Genomic DNA, 25,213 nt, shown 5'->3' on the forward strand with positions numbered 1-25,213 from the left:
CAGGACACAACACAGAACATTCAGTCCGCCACGCACCACATTAATGATAAAGGCTCTACGCGTTATGCTCCGAATCGTCGTCAGCCCATACTTAAAGAGCTTGGCACGCCTTAAGACAGCTTTGTTCTAAAACAGGGCAGCGTAACAGCGCTAGATATCCCTAGATACCACTCTAGGTAACTCATCACTACGCTAACCTAAGGGAACGTGGTGTACAACACTTAACTTAGAATTAAGGGACAGCCCTATTGGGAACAAGAAAATCTCTTATACTAGCAGTTGTAATTTAATTACATACAACACTGCCAAACACTATCGAAAGGTCGCAACGATTGCTTTTTTATCACAAACTACAAAATCATCAGTCCTCTGCTCACACTGAATGTGACAAATTGCAAATACAATTACTGGTATATTTCATGAGAATACTTAAGGCGTGTAATACAGGGTGGAGCAAATAAAAGTGGCGTGGAGAATAGAGCCCCACGGTACAAAGAAACACAGCAGAGGAAAGGTTATACAGTACTAAATTGACTATACCAGACGTTGAGAGTGACCACCATTCATCTCTTGGCAGTTTTAGACCCTGGTCGCAAGTTGCTTAGGACGGATCAAAGCTGGACTGCTGGAATTGCTGCAATCTCATCTGAAATGCTCTGTTGCAGTTCTTGTTTAGACTATGACGATTGTACCAGTACACCTTAGAGTTGAAGGCTCCCCTTACAAAGCAACCGCACCTGACAGGTCAGGTGACCCGGTGACCAGCTAGGGCCGGGACCAGACTGAGTTCTGTTAACAACTCGGTCAGGAATGAAGACTGTGTAAATGTACTCCACGGTTCGGCCGGCTGCAAGGGCCGTTGCTCCATCCTGTTGGAAGTAACTGTAGTCTTTTCCTGCTCTGTTAATCCTGCCATAAATCGTACGCACTCGGCCACGGCACCTGTTTGCCTCACATTGTACTTACTTAGGCACTGCCGCTAATAGCACATCGCTCATCTTTTACCGCGCTTGTGGCGCCGGAATCTAAAAACTGCCTTACGCAAGCGGCACACGACATCCGTAACAAGGGGACACAACGTTACTGTAGGACACTTAAGCAATGAGCACGGAAAGGGAGATAATGAACAACCCACTGCTTTTTATTAGCCTCAAGCCAGACGAACAGAATAACATCAATACCATGCGACAGTGCTGAAATAACTGACGTGGACTCCACGCCGTGCTAGCACATCGCATCAGACTCAGACAGTACTGACCTTGTTCCTCGTCCGTGGATGGTGCGCATGTTAATTTGTAGTGTCTAATGCCGAGGTACTTGAACAGAATTACGGTCTTGGTCATCGCACATGCAACAGCAACTCTTTTCACTATAAGAGATGTTGTAAGACAATAGTGAACCCTCGTCAAAACAGCGAAGCCAAGGCGCACGCAGTAGCAACAACGATGGAACAAAATCTGCAACCTCCCCTTAGAAAAATTTATGAATAATTGTGCGGATAAACCTTTACGTTATTCGATTTTCAAACAGCTGAGCAAAACTGAATATACTCAGACATTACTCTCTTTACTTATTCTGATCAACACTAAACTGACACACAATATTTTTAGCGCAACGCACTCTCACTTTCAATAATCTCTACAAAAGGATGGCCCTGACTAACAATAACCTATACCTTTCATGAATCACTTACCTCACGAAAATCTTCGTTACTCGAACTACTGCAATACAGCGAGCGCCAATACTGTCACCTAAATAAAAGATTCTAACTACTGAATTCATTAACTACTGATAGGCATAGTTAGCAAATGAAAGATTTTGATAGAGAACAAACAATGTATTTACCTTAATCGTGTTCAAAAGTCATAATATATATATCAGTTCATGACATCCAGTCTTACAAATTTACTGTCTCTGATGGACACACGTCCAGATCATCCGCTCTCAAAACTCTGCCATCTCTCTCCCCACATTCACCACTGCTAGCAGACTCATCTCCAACTGCGTAACGCTACGCGCTGTTCACATCCAACTGCCCAACACTACAATAGCGAATATTACAACAATGTCAACCAGCCACAGACCGCACACAGCATATAGAGCGCTACGTGGCGTTACCAATATAAAAACCAAAACAGCCTATTTACAAATCCACCTGCACGGCAATCACAATTTCTCCGACTAGGTCGTGCCTACACAAGACAGCCACAACTACGGCGATGACATTACCTCAGACACTGAATAGCAAACATAAGGTACGATACAAACCAATCAAAATCAGCGTATATGGCCTCCACTCAATAACCGGGCATCAACGATTTCGCACACTATTGTAATACGATCCTCTCAAACGTATACCAGTGACAAATCGTGCGGAATTAAAAGTGTAAAAACTGCAGATCAACGATGTGGGCACCGGCAGCAATCATTAACACTTTGTCCTACAATGCCCAAGCCGCGCCACACTACTTCCTTGATAGACACCAAGGTCTCACTTTCACCAAGTCAAAGGGCCGACCGACAGCTCCTCGCTTCAGCCGTGTACCCCATGTCCGCCACAGAGCACGGAAAGGGTGACCATCTGTCAAAATCCTAAATGGCCAGCTTTTGCAGCGCGAAACGTGCAGGAAGAGAGTCAGCAAAGTTCTTGGATGGGGAAAGTGATGTGAAGCCACGCCGACTACACTGCCGTGGCCAGCTGCGGTAGGTTTCTCGGTAGAGGGTCAATGGCGCGAACAGCTCGATCCAGGTGGTTCCACAGATTCCCTACTGGGCTCAAATCCGGGATGTTTGGTGACGACAACCTGTCGCCAGCCGGTGGACATTCAGTTAGGATATTGACGTGCAAATTCGAGCCTTCATGGCCGATGAACAGCAGTCGGCATGTGTGAATGAACCAGGCCCTTGAAGCGGAGGACCAGCGTTCGCAGATAGGTCGTTGTGGCGTCACTGTTGGTAGCCCCTTGGTTGATCTGGGCGGTCAGTTGCACAACAGTTGCAGGTCTAGCCCCGTACACATCTCTGCAGCCGTCGTTCATCCCTGTCATCTAAGGCCCGCTGTACAACAAAGTTGCGGTTTTGTATGTGCCATTTTGCATGCACGGTATATTTAATTACGGCAACATGTGAACAGTTTAAAAAATTAGCCGTTCCTGAAATGCTTCCACCGTTGGCGCGAAATCCAATGATCGTGGCCATTTGAATGCCAGTTAAATCGCTCCTTTCCCGCATAACGACAATGACGCGTCCTCACGAAGCGCTTTTTATACCCACCACTGGTAATGCTGCCACCTGCCGTCTATGAGTGGTTATTGCACGTTGGTTTCGACCTTAGGTGATGGTCACATTAATGTTGTTGGACGGTATAGTTGCCGACCAGTGCCTCCAAGAGCGGCAGCCTCCACGCAGACGTCCGAATTCATATCTCCGTAACGATGGACTCCAGCACAATTCCAAGTAGTTTCTCGCAGCTCAGTGATAGACGAGGCGTCATTTCTTATTAGTTACTGTTGTCTGAAATGGATTGCTGCTATATGTGACTCAGATATTCATGCTTAGGCAGGCTATTGAGTGACAAGTACTGATGTCTGAAATGGGTTGCTGCTAAATGTGACTCAGATATTCTTGCTTAGGCAGGATATTAAGTAACGCAATCGGAATTCCACAAGGGATACTACGTTTGCGTTGGTTAAAATAAAAAAAAAAACCCTAATCACAAAGTGTTGTGACTACGTGAAGCTACAGTCGTACGGCCATAAATGTGGATTCTTTGGTTGCTTGCTGAGGTGGCAGATAGGAACCAGAGCACATGAAATATTAGTTCACTTTGTTGCCGTAGGAATGTCTGACAATTTATAGCTGTCAGTGACTAGTAAAGCGTCACTTGATACACTTATTAATAAATGTTCCACTCTTACGAAACTACATCCGAAACTTTGTATCATTTGTTGGTCCTACTCATTGATGTTGACTCCTTCAGCAAAAGTCACGAACTGGTGTGAGCTCTTGCACGCTCGACGCCACATTGGCCTCAGTGTGAGGGCGCTGCTATGAAGAGAGGGAGACGTCATCTTCCGGAGTGCCTTGCAGTGGTTGTTACGGATTGCAGCGAGCCCTCGTTAATGTCTGTGGTGTCGATAGACATTGCTGACTTTGATGTGGCACCGCGATCTCTGGGCGATACCGCACAAAATCATATGCACACGATGATCAACGATCTATAATCCATGTGCAAGGTTATCCACATATATTACAAGAACAATGAGAGGTAAACGGCTTGTCTACCAATTAATCGGTCTGCATTGCTCGCAGACTAGCACTAACATGCAGCCGCATTGCTGTAACCGAGGCATGCACCCTGTGGCAGACTGCATGTGCGGATAACTTGATAGGGGACTGTTCGAGACCGCAACACATTGCACTAAGTGAATCGCCTGTTCATAAAAACGAACAAGTGCGTAATGAAGTATCCTCAGTGGCGGTCAAAAATAAGGAAACTCCAAAAACATAACACATTACCATGCCCGATATGGTATAGGATACACGTAGACATTCAAAACAGGTTCCTGTCGTCTCGAAATGGATAAATACAGGTTCTGTATGATACACCAGGGAATTTCACACCATCCGTCCCGCAAATTAATGGTACCTTCAGGTAACGATGATGGACGAGGATAGCGATCACGCACCTTTCTTTTCAAAGTAATCCACAATAGGCGCGGTAATATCGAGATATTGTGACTTTGGTGGTCAGGGATGATGCGAATATGCATCTTCGTGCTCACAAAATCTAATCTCTACGATGCCAGCTGTGTCTGCAGGGGCTCTGTTGTCTTGCAGCACAGCATACCCACAGAGGAATAAACATTGTATCATGGGATGCATCCGATCAGCCAAAATGGTCACATAATGATTGGCAGTAATGCGACCTTTCTGGGTAACCATGTGGCCCTATGGAATACCACCTCATTGCTACCCAAACTGTATACAGTTTCGCAATAACGCTGCGGCGCAAATGACCCCGGCAAGCGTTTGAACGCATTTAGGATTAGAATTTATTTTTAGCTGTCGATTTTCCGTGTTATCTACGGAGAAAGTGTTCAGTGTGTACCCAGTGTTACCACAGCGACTGGGTGTGGCTATGTCAAATGGAAACCAAAGTGATAATCGAATATGAAAATCTAGCCTGTAAATAGTGGTAAGAGACAAGTCGGTTGTTTCCAGAAATCGCATTGTCCAGTTTTAATAAAATCTCGTAAATATTTCAAGTACATGCAGTATGAATTTTTATTCAGATAGGTCATTGTTTTCGAATGTGTCGGGCGGTTATATTTAAACTAACAGTGTTCCCAGTGCTGGAGTGTAGGCTGTATACATCGCAGGACGCTGAAACACCGTAGGTACCTGCATCGATCAGTGATCGCGGAGTACGCTGAAAAATATAATACACTCTTGCTCATAAATTAAGGATAATTGTAGAATGTGGTGCCACACAACGTGGCACTACACAAAACTGGCGCTAATAGCATAGGCACAGAGGGAAAACACACGACACAGATCTGTGAGTACACGGTATTGGTGATAAGTTGAGAAAACCGTCCCGAAACACATGTGCTACAAAACGCCACTGTTTCCTGCGCAAATATCCCGACATCAATATGGGATATGATCACCATGCAAGCGTACACAGGCCGCACAACAGGTTGGCATACTCTGGATCAGGTGGTCGAGCAGCTGCTGGGGTATAGCCTCCAATTCTTATACCAGTGCCTATCGGAGCTCGTGAAGTGTCGTAGGGGTTTGAAGACGTGCAGCGATACGTCGACAGAGAGCATCCCAGACGCGCTCGATGGGGTTTAGGTCTGGAGAACAGGCAGGCCACTCCATTCGCCTGATATCTTCTGTTTCAAGGTACTCCTCCACGATGGCAGCTCGGTGGGGCTGTGCGTTATCATCCATCAGGAGAAAGGTAGGACCCATTGCACCCCTGAAAAGGTGGACATACTGGTACAAAATGACTTCCCGATACACCTGACCTGTTACAGTTCCTCTGTCAAAGACATGCAGGGGTGTACATGCACCAATCATAATCCCACCCCACACCATCAAAACACGACCTCCATACAGGTCCCTTTCAAGGATGTTAAGGGGTTGGTATCTGGTTCCTGGTTCACGCCAGATGAAAACCAGGCGAGAATCACTGTTCAGGCTATACCTGGACTCGTCCGTGAACATAACCTGGGACCATTGTTCCAATGACCATGTACTGTGTTCTTGGCACCAGGCTTTACGGGCTCTCCTGAGACCAGGAGTCAGTGGAATGCATCTTGTAGGTCTCCGGGTGAATAACCCACGTGTGTTCAGTCGTCTGTAGACTGTGTGTATGCAGACAACTGTTCCAGTGGCTGCGGTAAGGTCCCAAGCAAGGCTACTTTCAGTGATCCGTGGCCGTCTGCGTGCACTGATGGTGAGATATCGCTCTTCTTGTGGTGTTGTACGCTGTGGACGTCCCGTACTGTAGCGCCTGGACACGTTTCCTGTCTGCTGGAATCGTTGCCATAATCTTGAGATCACACTTTGTGGCACACGGAGGACCCCTGCTATAACCTGCTGTGTTTGACTAGCCTCCAGTCGTCCTAGTATTCTACCCCTGAAAACGTCATCAATGTGTGTTCTTTGTGCCATTTTCAACACACAGTCACCATTAGCACGTCGCCGGCCGGTGTGGCCGAGCGGTTCTAGGCGCTACAGTCTGGAACCGCGCGACCGCTACGGTCGCAGTTTCGAATCCTGCCTCGGGCATGGGTGTGTATGATGTCCTTAGGTTAGTTAGATTTAAGTAATTCTAAGTTCTAGGGGACTGATGACCTCAGAAGTTAAGTCCCATAGTGCTCAGAGCCATTTGAACCATTAGCACGTCTGGAAACGTCAGCATACTTACTCGCTGCACCGTACTCTGACATGCACCAACACACCTCTGCGTATGTGGACTGCTGTGAGCACCACCTTGGGACGACCACAGGTCAAATGCACAGCATGGTCATACGCCGAGGTGATTTAAACCCGCAAACCGCCCACCAGCGCGCTGTTTCACCATGTATCAGCATTATCCATTAATTTATGAGCATGAGTGTAGTTCTATTGTCTGTCACTACAGAAAATGTAGCGCTGTAGCAGAACACATGGTAACTGTGGTTATGGCACTTCTTTGTGTAAAGGTGACTGAGGTGGGCTGTCTGGGTGTCGGATGGGTTCTCTGTCGAAGATGGGGGATGTGGACAGCGGCAGCGGCCAATCTTGGTGAGGGTACAACCACTCTTTACTAGTTCTTTGCTAATTCATACAGTTCAGGCACTGTTCTGATTGACGCGGTCCGGAGTTCCCTGGTAATATTCCGGAGTCGTAGCTGCCGACGGTGACGGACGGCGAGCGGATTGCACGCGCTGTTCGGGAGACAGAGCGTTGCGCTGGCGTAACTAGAATCTGCTGCCTCGACAGCGGCGCTCAGTCCTTGCAAGGACTTATTGCGGCAGCTGGAACCATGCGCCACAGGCCTCTGTTGTGCTGGCGGCTAGGGGGCGTGGCAGCAGGACAGGTCAGTGTCTTGTCTCAGTGGACATCGCCGGCGGCGGCTGTCTGGCGTCTCCGGTATGCTGCGGTCACGGGTCTTCTCTAATGAGGAGGGTGGCTTCGTTCCAGTGGCACGGCGATGACGGTGGCTGGAGTCAAAGTCTGGACCGACGGTGAGGAGCAGGGTAGGGCGGATGGCGCGGTGTTGCCTGCCCGGGCTGGGCAGAGGTCCCTCCTTCGCGGTCCGTTGGCGGCAGAGTTAACAGCGAGGATTCCCAGCTGTTACGCGACAGGCGCCGTGTGTGGCCCTGCCGTGCCCTAACACGACGTACTCGGTTTAAATGCTGCTTCCCGGCGCTGAATACGCAGAAGGGCTGCGTTTGTGGTCCACAGCGAACCATCTGGAACAGGCCAAAGACCGGGATCTGGAGTAATCGTTGACGATGCGGAAGTCAATCGAGCCGCAGTGGGTTCCCGAAGGCTGGCCCCAGGGACGATGTCTCGGAAGTCTTGCTGCAGCCGAGGGTTGCTGATCAAGAAGGAGCGACCGCTGGCTGCGGTCGATGTCCTTAGCTTGTGGCCTTGTTTCGGCGCTTGTGGTCCGACGACGCGGGAGCTGATCGCGCAGTTCAGTGATCAGCATTTCCTGTGTAGCTCCAGTTCTGGGCTCGGACTTCTGCTACAAGTTCTCCTACAGTTTTGTCCCGTTATAATTGGCATATGGTCACAAGTTACAACATGTGCTCAAATAGTCAGACTCAGCAACATGCTGCCATACGTAACACGGTGTGGTTCACAGTTTCTCGCAGGGTATACCGTGTAACCAGAGCGATGTCGTCATACGCTGCACTTGAGATCAGGAAGAGTCCGGATACATCCCTGGTAGGTACGATCTTTCAGATATCTTCACACGAAGTCACAAGGATTTAGGTCACAGGATCTGGAAATGCAACGCATCTTGAATACAGGACAAGCGAGTTTCAAGTACGACGCCTGACCTTTACGGGAATATACATAAGGGATGTATGAGTACAGATCGTAGACGCATGGTTCACGACATATGGATGTTTCTGTCTGGCCGTGAGTCGTGCACGGATAGCCAAATGGTAAGGCGACAGCTCGCGTTGAGAGAGAAATCTGGGTTCGTGTCCCGGTCTGGCATAGAATTTCATTGTCGTCTTTCCATACTACAGTTGATGATTGTCTTTATTCGCAATTGCGAATGCCCTTCATATATTTTATAACGGTTGTTGTCACCGCAGTGCCTGCCCCTTCGGACATGCATGCATGTCCAAAGGAACTTTGCATCGTAATCAGTATAACACAGGCAGTGAAATATCGTACGAACACATAACAGGGCCGAGATGTGTCAATCTCCTCGGAGAAAAACGGACGGGGAATGAGGAAGCTTGTGAAACCACATCACACAGTCACATAAGCTGAGTGTGGTGGATATTCCTGCACAATATTAGTGGAGTAGAACCCAACATGCGACATCTTCCAGAGTAAAATGTTCCTCGTCCGTCAAAATAATATTCCCCGGCCACATGTCATTAATTTCCATGCGTGCCAGAAAATGAAGGGCAAAGTCACAGCGCTGAAGCCTGTCTTATAGCTTCATTTGGTGCAAATTATGAATCTTGTAGGGATAACAGTGTAAAATGCACCGCAAAATTTTTTAAGCTGTTCACCAGGGGAGAGACAAATCTCGTGACGCAGCTCGACCACTGGCTGTAGAATTGAAGTTATGTGCTGCACGATCGGCTATAGCTATGGCAACTTCATCAATTTGCGGACACTGCAAATTCGCAGCCTAGAAACGTTTGATTAAATAAAGGATAGTTAATACGAGAAGTTTTTGTCGACACGTTAGTGTACATCAAAGATGCACCGCGGCGAAGTTTCTCAGACCTCACCTCCCCTTCCGTACTGAATTAATGTGGCGAGCCTATCTCAAAGCCGAAGTGAGTCACTGTCGTTGGCGGAAGTACTGAGATTACCGAGCGCGCAGTAATAATGTGGAGGCGAGCGCTATTGCGCTGTCAGAAGCTCCATGAGCCGACCGGCTGGGGAGTGAGCACGAATCCGGACGCGCCCTCGTGTCTGGGGAGGCCGACTCCAGAAATAAACTGCGCTCTCCGGACTGAATAAGCGGCACGGGGGCTGCGCACAGAGCAGTCGAGCCGGCCCGCTGTTCATTAACGCCAGGCTTGTTCATCCGACGCTCCCCTCACCAAACATGGCACCACCGCAACGCCCCGCCGCTGATTCGGACAGTTCCGCTGTAACTACGACGTACTATGATGACCAAGTGGTGTTATTTTGCTGATGATGAGTTTATACACATGACAATACGTCGGAGAGCACGATACGGTTATCGGGCGTTGCTCGATCGATCACCTGGCATTTGACCCGCGCGATGCGAGTGAAAGCGATATGAGAGAAAGTACGATCTGTATTCTGTTCATTGCAAGTTCAACCCCAATGTAAACAAAAACCCACTCAGCACGTGTACCTTATGTGACAATTACTTTGCGCTACACCAGCAACATCGATGCAGTGAGGCGCGCTAAAGCATTCAAAGTTTTCACTGTTTTTGCCAATCTCCGAGTTAAGTAAATGATAATTAATTGAAATCCTCAGCTGCCGACAGTGTTGTTGTTATACCTCGATGGGGACAGCTGAAAATGTGGACCCTTACCGGGACTCGAACCCACAATCTCCTGCTTACATGCAGACGCTCTATCCATCATCAGTGGTATCTGTTCTTTCGAGAACAGTTACTATCTTCATGTATAGTTAAAGGCTACCCGGCCATTGACCTTCGTATGTGCGAATGCGCACAGGTTGCCCGAACTCTTACGGGAATCGTCACCTTAGTTGGCGCGAGTAATATGTGTAGGGGCAAATATCTATTAGGAACATTACATATGTAGATTGTGGACAGTTGTAAATGTGGGTCTCACGGGGGCCGTGCAAGGGGTAAGTCCCTGCAGTCGCGCTATTCATCTGTGTCCTCGGTGACTCAGATGCTCAGAGCGTCTGCCATGTAAGCAGGAGATCCCGGGTTCGAGTCCCGGTCGGGGCACACATTTTCAGCTGTCCCCATCGTGGTATATCAACAACACCTGTCGACAGCTGAGGGTTTCAATTAATTATCGTTTATTCTAGAGAAGCTGCAAGGTCATCAATGGTATCTGTTCTTTCGAGAACAGTTACTCTCTTCATATACCGAGTTAAGTGTTCATCTCGTGCAGTTAATGTTTCGGATCTCACTGAACAGTCGCCTTCTCTGCCCTCCCAATTGCTCGTGCAGTTTCGTTTAAAAGAGCTGAAGAAAGGAGTGTCAAGTTGCTACCTGTTCTGCAATGAAACGCATACGCGTAAAACAGTCAAAAAGAATGTGCTTGGTGTTTTGATAAGTTCTTAGAAAACAGTAATTTTTTAGTGAATGACGTCTGGTCGCACTGTTAGTAAACATAGCATACGGCGCACGCGCAGGAGGGCAGCTCTGCGATTTTCAGGAGAGGGCGCTTGAGTATGGCGCTACCTATCTGCAAATCATTGTGCAGGCGGGATTTCTACGCCTTCGCATTCTTCGCGGTCATGGTCTGTGTACAGAGCGTCGACGTGCGGATCTTGTCAGTCGTACCTAGCCACCAGCGAGGTTCAGCCACCTGAAGATGTCGGACAGTTGCTCCGAGGGAATATTGTGGAATTTGCACAGCGTCATCCGGCGGCAAACGCGCGAAGACTATTTACAAAAAATGATCTTTGGAACTGATACGGTAGATTCAGTAAATAAGTCTTAGTTTGCCATAGCTTCTGTGTTGAGTGTATTAAGTGCGCTGAAACAAAAGTAGAATATAGGCGAAATGTCCACCCCGTGCAAGATGAGAAGGCAACAAATGCGAGCGTTAGGAAAACGTGACGATTTTGTGAAAACTGTTGTGCGTTCAAACGTCCAACTATGTGAACAGGATGATTTCGTAGACGGTGTTGTTGGTCGGTTCCTTATCAGTGTAGCAGATGACAGCTTCAGACAGATTCCTCGAATTCTGATATGTTGAAGCGTATAAGCAGCTTGCCGTTAGTTTTTTTACGAAAGTCGTCGTCGGCTGCCGCTGGAAGAGTGTGAACATATTATGTCTAGTATTCACGCATAGTTACCGGTTTTCCGAAGCTCATGTTTGAGACAGATATGTGGGAAAGCATTACGACGTGGCTGCAACGGATGCGGTTGTCTGCCGTGGTTAAATACAGAGTATCCCAGAATGTTGCGACAAGCTTCGTGGTTTTAGAGAGTTTATTTAGGAACAAATCGAGGATAGAAACCCGTGTCCGGAAATGTCATCCAACGACGCTATAGAGCGTCGAAATTATAGGCGGCCCCTGCCACTAGGCCATCATCCCTTCGGCAGCAGACGTAAGTTGACGGACATTAGGCGGACCGTGTGGCAACGTTGTTTATTATTCATTGTCGCCAGTATAGAAGATGGGGCTACCTGCTGCGTGCAGAGGCCTTGTCTCCTATGAATACGATGCTCTGTTGCCTCTGTGGATGATTGTTTCAGACATAGGTTTCCATCCACATTGATTTTTTTCCTGGAACCTTCTAAAATATGCAAAGTCCTTACGTATTTAGGTGGAAACTAAACTGCAGATGAAACCGTCGTCCACCACGGCAACGCGATCACTGAATAACAAACACTGAATAACAACAAACAACATGGCCAGTAATTGTAGGAAGTCACATTTGCTGCCAGAGGGTTGCCTAGTGGCAGGCGCTAGCGCCCAGTGTCGTTGGATGACGTTTCTGACGATTCCTGTCCTCAATTTTTTCTCAAGACATCCTCTACAAGCCCACGAAGTTTGTCGAAACGTTTGTGGGACACCCTCTATAGTGTTTCAGTGTGAAAGTATGGACGGCAATGGTGGAATGTAGTAGACTACTGTGTGTCATGAGCTTACTGTAATATTTCTTTGAATTACAAATAATTATTTTTTACGCCATGTTTCAACGTTATCAAACAGAACCTCTATTGAACTATTTCTTTCCTTTCCTTAGCAGGTGCCCTGGGCTCCTCTGTGGTTAAAGTTTCGGCAGTTTTCCTTTATTTAACTTTGCTGCCGGATGCCCTTTCTCTCGCCACAGCCGTCACTTGCACAGGTAGAGAAATCGTGTGCTCCCCTGTCTGCGCACTGCATAAACTTTGGTCTGGTGTATGATCGTATTTTAACAGTTTGTACAAAGTGTTGTCTGAGGCAGAAAGAGGTAACCAGACCAGCTTTTGCCTAAAAGAGCGTTGGAAACTGCCTAAAAGCCACTGTCAGGGTCACCAATGTACCAGCCATTGATGTTAATCTGCCAAAAGGATTAGATCCCAGTTTCGCTCAACTTACTATCTCGTAATCCAGTGCGCTACGCTATACAAACAGGTAGAGCCTTACATGAACTATATTCCTACGAAGCAATGTCCGTGGAAGATATCTGTGAAATGTAAAAATAACAGTGAACGATAAGTATGACGGCTAATTTTTTTAAGATCCAATCGGTCGCGAAATGGAAAGCAACATTTAGCTATACCTTCCAGCTGCATCTCTAGATCGTCTTAAACATTTTTCGTAGCGTACTGGCATGTTTGCAATACCCCAGTCATAAGAGGCAGACGCTGTGGCTTTCCGCCAATTTCCTACGTTGGTCTGCAGTTCGTTGTCTGTGCCAAAATGCTGTCCTCGTAGCCAACAGTTCGTGTGAGCAGAGAGATGATCACATGTAGCCAAGTCCGGACCATATTGTGAGTAGACAAACACGTCTCACTGAAAATTCTGCTGGAGTGTCGGGCATCTTTGTTGCAGCTGCAGTGTGCGGACGAGGATTGTCATGAAGAAGGGTAATGCCCAATTACACAATTCCTTTTCGCTTGTTCTGGATTCTAAGACGATTTTCTCGAATCGCCTGATCCACTCGCAGAACAAGACTATTGACACTCGCTTCCTTCCCTCACTGTCTGCATCATGAACGTCTATACATCCTGCTTCAAAGTTCCTGCACCACTGCTGCATTTTGCTGCGACAGAAAGGAATAGGAAGGAAGATTAGGTTTTAACATCCTGCCGACATCGAGGTCAGTAGGGGCAGAGCAAAGGCTTGGGTTATTTCAACTTTGGGGAAGGAAATCGGCCGTGCCCTTCCAAAGGAACCTTCGTGGCACTTACCTAGAGCGATTTAGGGAAACCATGGTAAACCTTAAAGTCTATCGCCGTACGCGGATTTGAAACGTCGTCGTCCCGAAAGCGAGTCCAGTGTCCAACAACTACACCATCTCACTCGGTTCTTTGGTGTCACCCATGATAGTTATGTTACACAGGCTGCATGAAAGGAGGAGCAACGCCTCAGCATGAATAAATCATGCGGCAGCACACCCTTTACACTTGCAAAAAATGGTTCAAATAGCTCTGAGCACTATGGGACTTAACTTCTGAGGTCATCAGTCCCCTAGAACTACTTAAAGCTAACTAACCTATGAACATCACACACATCCATGCCCGAGGCAGGATTCGAACCTGCGACCGTAGCGGTCGCGCGGTTCCAGACTGTGGCGCCTAGAACCGCTCGGCAACCACTGCTGGCTTTACACCTGCACCGTAAATGTATTGTTCTAGGCATCTGCGCACTTCGAACTGAATAGTTAGACACTCTGCAACGCTTCTGTGCAAAGCTTTACCAGATTTTTATTCTTTTTTTTTAATTTCGCGACTTATTGGACCATGATAAAAAATAGCCCTCATATAAGTAACAATCAGTGCTACAAAGTTGAAGTAGTAATCAAAGTGAGCTATAAACTCGCATTAAAGTAAACGATATCTTACACTACGGTACGAGGGACTGTCATAGTGGACCAGACAGGATAGTAGTATAGCGAGAGGGTCTTATAATATTTACTGTAAATAACCTACCACGCTTCATAGTGAATACTAATGAGAATTATGAACCATGACACAAATAGGACATTTCTTTGAACCTGAGGAACAACGTCGTCTATAGTCCGTAAGAGCAGGGTGCTACTGACACCACTATCACTTACAGTTTGTCAGGGCAAGCAACAACTAAATTGAAATGCGCTGAAGAATTTCTCTGGGGACATAGATGGGAACGCCTTGAGGGAAAAAATTTAAAAAAAAGAAGTTCTCGCGGAAAACCGTTGCATAAATATAGGGGACTTTTATACGGAAAAGACTGACCGAACATTACGCATTCTCTGCAATACACTATATGACGGCTTGAGGTAAACGTATGTACATGCCTTTCATATAAAAGGTGAAACGTGTCGCGGAAATTAAATACCAACACTGCTGCAGGAAGATCGCGTTTAATTTACAGACGAATACGTTGATATTTACAGAGTTGCAGCGCAAAACGGCCACAACCACAAAGTTGCGAAACGTATCTTTTTCAGTCTGCGACCCAGCAGTAGTGACGAACATGAGTTAGCTGAACTGATACCTGGCAGCCTTTGATGTTCATTCGGACGAAATCACAAACTCGGACGGTGAGAGTCGTTTTCAACTGGATTGACTCGTTCTGTTTGCTTGCAGGAAACATCCGTACGACGGCGCCGCTGGACGTGGAGAGCAAGCCGCGCTACTGGCTCACTGTGTTCGCCCAGGACCACGGCGTGGTGCCACTGCACTCCCAACTGGAGGTGAGTCTGAAAACACATGCCATCAGTACATGGAAACTGCTCAAAAAAAGTTTTGCACCACGTGCTTATTCACCAATGTTTGTGACCTGGGATTCAATAGGCACAGGGAATGAAAGAATAAACTTCAAAGAAAGGAAAACGAAATAACTTTTTCACGCGATGACTAGTTTCTGGTCGAAACGATGATTTGAAAATGGGTCTCGGTCCGGGACTAGTCATCGAGTGAATATAAAATTTAAAAAAGTAAAATTTGCGACTTAGGACAAGTTTTTCGTCGTGCTGGTTAACAGAAGTTGCTGACCCACAGCTATCCCAGCATGCTGGGAAGTTTGAAAATACAAAGAGTTTGAGAGTACCATACATCTGTGAAATCGTAATCTGCTGCAGGGGAGCTTCCAGTACCATGTTCCTGCACCTCGTGCATTTTACCATATTTGGAACCTCCTTGAGTACGCCGCCCTCAAGGTGAGCGAATAAACAAAGGGAAGATGAATGTAGAGATAAGTAACAGAAATTAGATAAGCTGTAAACTTAACATCAAAGTTGGGACCACGAAGTAGACTAAGTGAAGGTTTACTGCTACTTTTGAAGCAAAATCACGTCTGACGGAAGAAGCAAGGAAGATACCGGAAGTGGACTAGCATAGATAAAGAGGGCACTCCTTCCCAAAAGAAGCCTGATGATAGCGAACATTGATTTGAGGAAGGAATTTATGAGCATATACATCTCGAGCACAATATCGTACAGAATTGGATCATGCACTGTGGGTAAAAACTTAACATTTTGTTGTATACATTATCGTAATCTTCTACGGCCATAGGTTGTATGGAAAATATTTGTAAGATTTTGGCAAAATTGAATGTTCAACCATGACGCTGATGTTAATGACTTCATGTTTCCACTTAGTCGTACTTTGTTTGTAGTTGAGTCAGCAATAGTAAGGTACTATATGTCGAGATGGTATCTCTGATCATATAAAGTTTTCTTTGTTTCCATGTAGTGTCTCTTCCTATCATTTTACCATCTTTGGCGACATATTCATGAATGAGGATTACACGTTACATCAGTGTTGTTAAGTGCTTTACCACAGATGTACTGTACGCTAATATGTGCTCGGATTATATGTTACATCAGTGTTTTTATGTGCTTAACCACAGATGTACAGTACCTATATGTGCCTCTGATTTATAGTTACGTGGAGTTGCTGGCTTGTGCTATGTTGTTTGATAGTGCTTATGGGTTGTTCTGCATCCGTTTACGATGTTACAATGTAATTTCTCAATAGGTTACGAATATTTGAGTATTACATCTACGATTGTTTTTGTTATGACACATTGTGCCTTATTTTGGTTTTTCGTTGTATGTAGTTACCTGATGATGGTCTGTTTATTACTGAAACTGGTTGTGTAACAAACTGACTTATACATCTGTGTGCAAGCAGATTTTTTTCAGAATGAAAGAAATCGAAACGCTTGAGGTGTGGTGGTATCGAACGATGTTGAAAATTGGGCTCACTGGTAACATGAGGAGACTTTTCGGCGGGTCCAGGAGGAATGGAATATGGGGAAAACATTGAGAAGAGGCAGGAGAGGCTGATAGAACATGTTTTAAAACAGATTGGAATAGACCCAACAAATGATAGAGGACTTTTGGCGTAAGTTCTACCCTGAGCTGAAGACGTAAGCACAGGAGAGGAAGCCGTGGCGGCACGTATCAAACCAGTCCTTCTCATTTATTCTTCACTCACAGTTGCTCGTTTTTAATTACATGACATGTTTCAATCTTTCTGGATCATCCTCAGATCTAAGTAGGTTTTGACGCAGATACGACGGGTTGCTGAACCAATTTCTTAGATCTTGAGGTGACCCAGAGAAATGGTTCAAATGGCTCTAAACACTATGGGACTTAACAGCTGAGGTCATCAACTCACTAAACTGAGAACTACTTAAACCTAACTAACCTAAGGACATCACACGCATCTATGCCCGAGGCAAGATTCGAACCTGCGAGTATAGCAGCTGCGTAGTTCCGGACTGAAGCGCCTAGAACCGCTCGGCCACCGTGGCCGGCTGACCCATAGAGATAGTTAAAAGTGCGTAACTGAGACTGAAGTATAATTGAGAACTAAGTTGCTATTACAGTGTTAGTGACAGTGGGATGCCTTTCCCAGTGCCACGACTCCATCGGAACGGAAGTCGTATACTTTATCTGTGTCTAGAGTGCGAGAACGTTTTCAAAGTGTTGTACGTAGCGTGTATGTGAAGTGGGACGTGGGTACCAGCCTGGTGTTTACCTCGTTGGATGTGAGAAACCACATAAGAACCATTTCTAGGCTGGCCGACGTAGGGGCATCCGGCGTTAATCCTCCGGGCAGATTCGATCCGGAACCGAATCCCAAAAGCGGCGTGTTAACGCGGTCGGCTACCCGGGCGGCTTAAACCAGTCGTAACACTGAAGATGCAGAAAAAGGGTGCTGGAGACGATACTGCTTATGCCTGTTCCGTTTTCCTTCTGCGGCGTACTGAGTGTCGAGGTCACTCAGTGAGCCTGAAGGGTTCGTGTGATGACGCACTGACGGTTTCAGCTTGTCCCAAGCATCCCTAACCGTGTTCAAGTTCAGTCACAAGGCTGAAGACACAAAAAAGTGAGGTGGAAACGATACTGCCCGTGCCCGTTCCATTTCTCTGCCGCATCATGCTGAATGTTGAGGTCATCCGGTGACTCTGAAGGGTTCCTGTGATGATGCACACGAGGTTTCAACTTGTCCCATTCGTGTTAATATAGGCGGATGCCATAAACCATTTCATGTTATCGTTTTTTCCTTCTGGAGGAAAGTGCTCACGAGGTTGGGTCGGTGTACTCGTGGCGTATTGTCTTGAAAGACGAACTCCTCGCCGAAATCTTGACTCTAGGGCTAGCTAAGCAGTGGTCAAGAGGATCTTGTCTCCTTGGAGTCTTTTGCAGCGGCATGCTTCGATAATTGACTTGTGGTTCGCCGTGTCGTATGCACTGCTTAAGTCAACCAAGGTAAGTTATTTATTTTCATATCATCCCTATTCAAAAATTAACAAGATTCGGCTGGTGTAAGGTTTTGCTGCTCTGAAACTGACTTTTTGATGGATGAGTTTTGGGTCCATGATGCGGTTGAGCCTCAGTCGTTCATACAATTTGTATAGGTGACATACGAGCGATGTCGGGTGATAGTTCCTAGAGAATTCTGGTTCTTCCCCTTGTTCCAACAGTGCCATTATTTTTATTTTCTGCAGATCTCTCGGATCTTGACTGTCTTGCGACTGGCTGATAAGTTCCGTGATCCATTATTTGGCTACAGGGTCAAAGCGTTTTATCTATTCATATGTTTTCAACCCCGGGTGCTTTTCCATGTTGAAATGAATTTAGTTCTGGCTCCAGTTCTTTAAAGGCAAATGGCACAACGAAGCTATTTGCTGACTAAACCAGTTTTCTACTGTGGATCATGTACAACTGTTCAGGTTTTTAATCAACTTCCTGTGTCCTGTCTCGCTCAACATTTCCATCATTGCAGTTCTACTTCAAAAGAATCGTGGTTGTATAGTGCTTCGTATTTGTTGAGTAGATCCTTTCACTTACTATATATGTGAGGTCTGGAATAAAATATTGTCTGTAACTTCGCCGAATACTCCACTTGGAACCGTCTGCGGAATAGTATTTACGTTGTTTTAACAGGAGCATATGTTTGGATTCCAAATGGCCTATTTTGTGTTTAAGGAGCTCGTATACAATTATCATTTAAGGATCGCGAATATTTTCTCTGACGAAGTAGTTGTCAGATTTCTACCCAGACCTCCATATTTTCTTGTTAGGGGAGCAAGATAACTTTAGATCATGTAATAAAGATAATTTTTTTTCAGCCCTCTGTTCCAACATGTGATCGCTTTAACATGTTTCTTTGTAGTCTCAAGTGGTGCTCTAACATTTAAAGCTTCCTATTACGAACCGTGTTTTCTGGTAGTAGAACTTTTGTGGTGATGTCCGGCTGAGTTCCTGTCCAGGGGGTTTGTCTACAGACGTAATAGTGAAGGTACTGCATTCGATTTAGGGCTATTGTCAAAATATCGATATATTGATATTTTCTGCAAAAGTAACGATGTATATAGTCGACATACCTTCCCAGATATATCGATATCAAGATGGTAATATCGAATGCCGATACTTTTATCTTATGCTATAATTTTTTTCACGACTTTTTCGGTATTTGTTGTTCTTTTGAAGTGGTAGTAGAACATAATTTTGCTTTCACTGTGTGAAGGATTCCTACTACTTTTTGAGCTTTCATCACGCCCAGTCTTTTTCTTTGACTTTGTGGGTATGTGGTTCAAAAGAAGAAGTGAATATGTGGTGCAAAAGAAGATTTCCAAGTGCACTGGGAGCTGACGGTGTGAATAGAATAACAAGATTTCCGATGTGAAGAAATAGCATACCAGTGGCGTAAAAAAAAAATTAACACAGCTGATGTGCTATTTTTTCACTTCGGCATTCTTACAAAACAGATGGTGAAAATGATGAACAAAAATCTAAGTTATAAGATTGGCCCTTACGGTGGGCGGAGACATGTCGGGGGAAATGCTGACGTAAACGGCGCTCAGCGCTACCAATAGAAGTTGCAACGTTTAGCTTCACCACGCAGTTTTGACACTACAGCTAAAAGGTTGCTGGTGTTGCTTTAAATGAAAAGAAAAACAAAAAAAACACAGGGACGTCGATATGAAGTGTTCCGGACAAATGCGGTACGTGACAGAACCGAACGACGGACCAACCGGACACTTTTTGTTGTGCCACTGACATCCAGTTACGTTTGTTTAGATGAGTGGTTATCTCCAAGCTTGAACATGCATCGGTTTCCTTTCAGTTCTTGTTATAAGAGGGATAGGCAGGCTGCTAGTTGATTGACAGAATATCTAATAATAAAACAGTGCTTAAATATACAGCTCTAAAACCTACAGTATATTTGCAATATGCAGCCGATATTTTTAAAGTCGGTAGTCGATATTGTTTATGTCGATATATCGTTACTTTCACTCGATGTACGGAGAGCGGATAATATATATATTTTAAATTCGGTATATCGGATCCCCGATATCTTTAAAAAATATCAACAGTCCTAATTCGATTGTTAGTAATTAGGTATTGCATTCGGTTGTGTTCGTCGGTGTTACGGCTCTATTAGGTCTTATGACGACTGCGCCCTATAGCTTGTGAATTTTCTATAGTGAGGCACGTTCCCTCTGTTCGAGGGCTCACCTGAAGATGAATGACAGGTGTCCAGCTGATATATCGTGGAGTGAGTTTAGGACGACCGGCTGCAATCCTGAAATCGCTTCGAACATTTAATTCGCTGGGATAATTTTTTCACACGTTCCCTCTGTTTGGGTCCTATTACTCCTAAGTCTGTTTAGAAATGTTGTACGATCAAGAAGTTTTTGCTGTGTAGTTGTTCTACTTTGTTGTAAACAGAAAGTGGCTGATATATTGAGATCCAAAATTCCTGAATTTTCTTTTTCCATAAATAATTTAGAAATATATCGTCTCTCTTATCTATCTGTATTTAGTAACCAATAAATCATAAGAGTAACTCTCGATTCTCCGGTACTGATATGATTTTCTGTTATGAACTCATTAAAGGGAATACCAACAAGCCCAGGGACGTGTCGAATGGCAAAGATTTCTCAATAACGCTCACAGATAGTACAGCATTTCTCAGATAGTCTAATGTATTCCAAAAGGTTCTGATCTGCTTAGTATTATTGCACAACCTTTCAGTCTAACCCACACATGTTCAATGGTAATTCAAATCTGGAAATACAGAGAGTTAATATTGGTCCTCTATTCTGCTTCGGAAGCAACGGATTGCAGCAGGCGAAGAAGGATATCGAACTGTTGTAACGTTTGTTGCTGTGTCGCGACTACCTATGGCACGCTCGTCGACTTAAGGAATCTTCGTTATTGTGCTTGGATTCTTGCGTTTAAGGTCCATTCTGTCGTTCCCATTGTGACGCACTGTTACGTGAACTCGAGACTTTGTCATGTACCTACGAGTTCGTTATTCAAATAAAAGCTTTGTGGGATGGGATGACAGCACTAGAAAATCGATAAGGGAGAAGAGAAAAAAATATACACAATATTGAATATTTCAACTCAGGTGTTCTGCACATCAGCAATGAATATTCAGGCTTCGCTTCTGTATCTACTAAGTTCAGTGCGAAATAGTACACTGCCGACCTTCTAGCAGCGTCGCCCTTCAAGTTACGAATGAGCACTGGGTGATGCAGTCTGGTTTTGAAACATGATGCGACGTTACTACACAATTCAATTGATGTTATGTTCCTGTGACAACAGAAGCGCGTTACTGCGGAAAATATCCCAGGTTATTGCAACGTTACACAGCAAAATTTTCATTTGCGGTCAGGAAATCTAGTGAGGTAAAACTAACTCTTACATGCAACAAAGATTTATGATGGGAAATTAGGGATTTAAAACTAGAAACCCCTATAAATCTCGGTGAAATGTTTTGATGAAACAAAATCCCACCCTGTTCTTATTATTAACATTCCAGTATTATAATATTTGCTTTGAACATATGCATATCAGTAAGGAGACTCCTATTTGATCAGAATACTTAATTTAAATCGACAAAAATGATACGACACAGTATTATACTGTAAGGGGTGTACATAACATCGATATGTTTAACCTCCTCTCTAACCATTGTGTGTATTTAGGTATACAGATTATCAGAACCCTATATTAGTTCAGATTCCGTACCATTAGCAGATGCTATCATCTGCCGAGTTACACCGAAAACTCAGATGTATAACGGGCGATGGAAAAATTTCCATTGCCGGCCGAAGTGGCCGAGCGGTTCTAGGCGCTTCAGTCTAGAACCGCGCGACCGCTACGGTCGCAGGTTCGAATCCTGCCTCAGGCATGGATGTGCGTGATGTCCCTAGGTTAGTTAGGTTTAAGTAGTTCTAGGGGACTGATGACCTCCGCTGTTAAGTCCCATAGTGCTCATAGCCATTTGAACCAAAAGTTTCCATTAGGAGGCCGTGCAATGCAGAATCGGTATGCCAATCTGACAAAATCGCTGTAATCATTGACGGAACCATCACACCGATGCACCAGAGTGAAGATATACGTTTGGCAAAACACGGTGCTCTGCTGCGTGGTGAAGTCCGTAGGTGTCTGCTGCACATCTTCGTCCGACAGCAATCGTGTTAATCGCGCTTAATAATCGCATAGGGAGAGATCAGGACTATAGAGCAAGGGCTCGAGTGTCTCACACTTTAGTTTGCCTAACTTCTGCGGTACGAAATAAGCGGTCGTGTACATGCGTTATCATGGAGCAGCAACACGGAACTTGGCACATTATTCCTTAATTGTGGTTTTCAACAGACATGCTGTTCCACGCACATTCTTCATTCTACGTTGCGTTTTTACCAGTGTTTGTCCTCCGGCAGCCAAGAAAATAATAATAGCACGTTGGCCCTATTTGGACGGATTTGATAATAACGTCGCCATTAGAGACGGGTCGTTCGCGAACTAACGGGTCCAAAGTAACGGTTCACCAAGATAAACCGAACGAGCCATGAACGCATTCTAAGGAACGGTCTTTATAGTTCACTTTGGTCGCGGCTCTATACTTATAGTTCCCGGGAATGGGAAACGGTCGGTCTCGTTCCCGAACGGCACGTCGGCCGGTCTCGTTCCAGCCTTTGTCCCGTTCCCCTCGGTCTCGGCCTCGCTCGGCCGGACTCGTCCTTCTTCGCGTGGCCACTCGTCGCAGTTCCGCTGCCGAATGCTCATAGTTCAGTATCGAGTTGTTAGCTTCGTTCGCTTCGCACGCCCATTCTAGATGTGTTTCAAACCTTTTTTGAACTTTGAACTTCTGGTTTTTTCGTATTCTATTCAGCGTCCACGTACGTAAATTACAAAAAAATTACGTGGTATGTAATACATACATATTTTCAGGTAGCAAAACGGCGTGTCAGCTTACTTCACTATTTCGATAAACAGCAGAAGAAGTACTTGTAAGAAGGCAAGAATTTTTTTTTATTACACATGCGAAGTTGACGACGCGGCACACACAAGTGGCCATTTTCCGTCCTTTTTTTGATCCAGGGTAAAAGAGCATGTTCATTGTTATGGAAGGGAGACCGACTTACAACCGAATGAAGCCCGCGCTTCGTAATCGAGTGTATGGTGTCACTTTCTGTAAAGAGAATATGATAACCCTTACTATATTATTTCAGTGGTACATGGTGGCGCATGAAAAATCGGCCCCGAGTACTAGACTACTCATTGTTGCTTCTCGATCGTCATCTGTTGTTTCGAAGTTGTTTGCATTAGCTTATCTGTTATTTCCTCACTGCCTAATTATTATTTGTTTATCTATTCTGCTCGTAGCGGTCAACAAATCGTGCGTAATTGGCAAGCAGTCTGTACTCGGGGCCGGTTTCTCGTGCTCCACCTTATATTATTTCACTGCGATCAGCCACGTAACGCTACAGTTGGCTAAACGAGATGTTTTGCAGAATCACGAAAATTAGAAGTGCGTGAGAATTCTGTTATGAGTAAAAGCTCTGTACCCCAGGGGGGAGGCAAGTGTCCCCTCTTTGCGTCTTCCATCTTCAGTCACCTAAGCTAGTAATTTTCCATTTTTCATAAGAACCATGTACCAAGCACAGTGAACGGCGAACGAGTAAAAATGAGCGGTTCCGAAAAAAGAGCGATCACCAGTGAACTAGACCCCAAGGATGAACTAGTTTACCCGTCTCAAGTCGCCATAGTTCACGTTTCCGCGTTTACCGCACGCAGGTCGGAAAGACACGAATGCTCTACTACTGATCCTTTGCCTACATGTCGGTGCTTATATACCCGCATCGGAGTCGAGCTGCACTTCATATACAGTGCAGCAATGCCGTCAAACGGAAACTTTTTTAACGTCCTTGACATATCGACGTATATATCGCTTCTGAATGGCTGGGTTACGTTGCATGAGATAGTAAAAGATTCTGAAAATCTGTAGATCTAAATATACACAGTGCAGTAGAGTGGTACTTTGCATAAAATAACCGTTCGTTTCCTTGTGGGAACCCCCTGAGAGTGACTGCAGTCAGTGAAAATTCACGAGGTGAAGCTTTTCATTTGAGCGTCAGCCCGACAGACTGAAAAATGGGTGCTTCATTTTCGGGAACGTTTAAATTCGCGGTTTACGTACACCAGCAGTTTTGCCGCAAATTGTTAATTTAGTTTTAAAGAGCGGTTGTTATCCCTGCGTACGCTCCTCATTAGCGAGGTCCAGGTGGGCCCGCGTGGCTGCACATATTTTTGGGACCGTCGGCCCTGTGGTCGCCGCTTCGATCCCCGCTGCGGCGCAGACACACACACACACACACACACACACACACACACACACACACACACACAAGGCACGCACGTCTGCCTGCGCCTGTCACATCTGCGCCGCACCGGAAACAAAACAGCTCCCAATTAATTAGAGCGATCCGCGTACACGCGCGGTTCCAGCAAAAATTTGAATTTAATTGTTCTGGCCCAGCAGTTAAGAGTTTGGCTGCATTTGTTCCGCTGCACAGGGAGGGAGTAGCGAAGTGCGAGAGAAACGATGTTAGTCTCCGTGGTTTTCCATCGCTCTTCGAGCGCCGCAATAATAGAATAACGAATTTGGTATCGAAAAACACACACACACACACACACACACACACACACACACACATACTTTGAGCACTAACTATTGAGGCTATCAGATTTACGCTGCAGTGGAAACAAAACAGTAAATAAAGGGGAGTTCAGCGATTTCTCTTTTGTCGTTTTTACTAGTCCGTGTGCCATTATACACAAGTTCAAAGCATTGCGGAGGAGAAAAACAAAATCTAGCTGTGA

The 25,213-nt window shown here is 45.4% G+C and overlaps 1 protein-coding gene across 1 annotated transcript in view; it reads left to right on the forward strand.

Annotated features, from left to right (window-relative positions):
• LOC124805643 (fat-like cadherin-related tumor suppressor homolog) overlaps window positions 1-25,213 on the forward strand; it is a gene marked incomplete at its 5' end in the record, with an annotated part of 863,745 nt that overhangs the window by 537,036 nt on the left and 301,496 nt on the right. Inside the window, one exon of the mRNA XM_047266209.1 lies at window positions 15,168-15,274. Within this exon, the coding sequence (XP_047122165.1) occupies window positions 15,168-15,274 (107 nt within the window). The remainder of the gene's footprint in view (window positions 1-15,167; window positions 15,275-25,213) is intronic.

The sequence above is a fragment of the Schistocerca piceifrons genome, chromosome 7 (genome assembly GCF_021461385.2).
Source record: "Schistocerca piceifrons isolate TAMUIC-IGC-003096 chromosome 7, iqSchPice1.1, whole genome shotgun sequence".
NCBI classification, from domain to species: Eukaryota; Metazoa; Arthropoda; class Insecta; order Orthoptera; family Acrididae; genus Schistocerca; species Schistocerca piceifrons.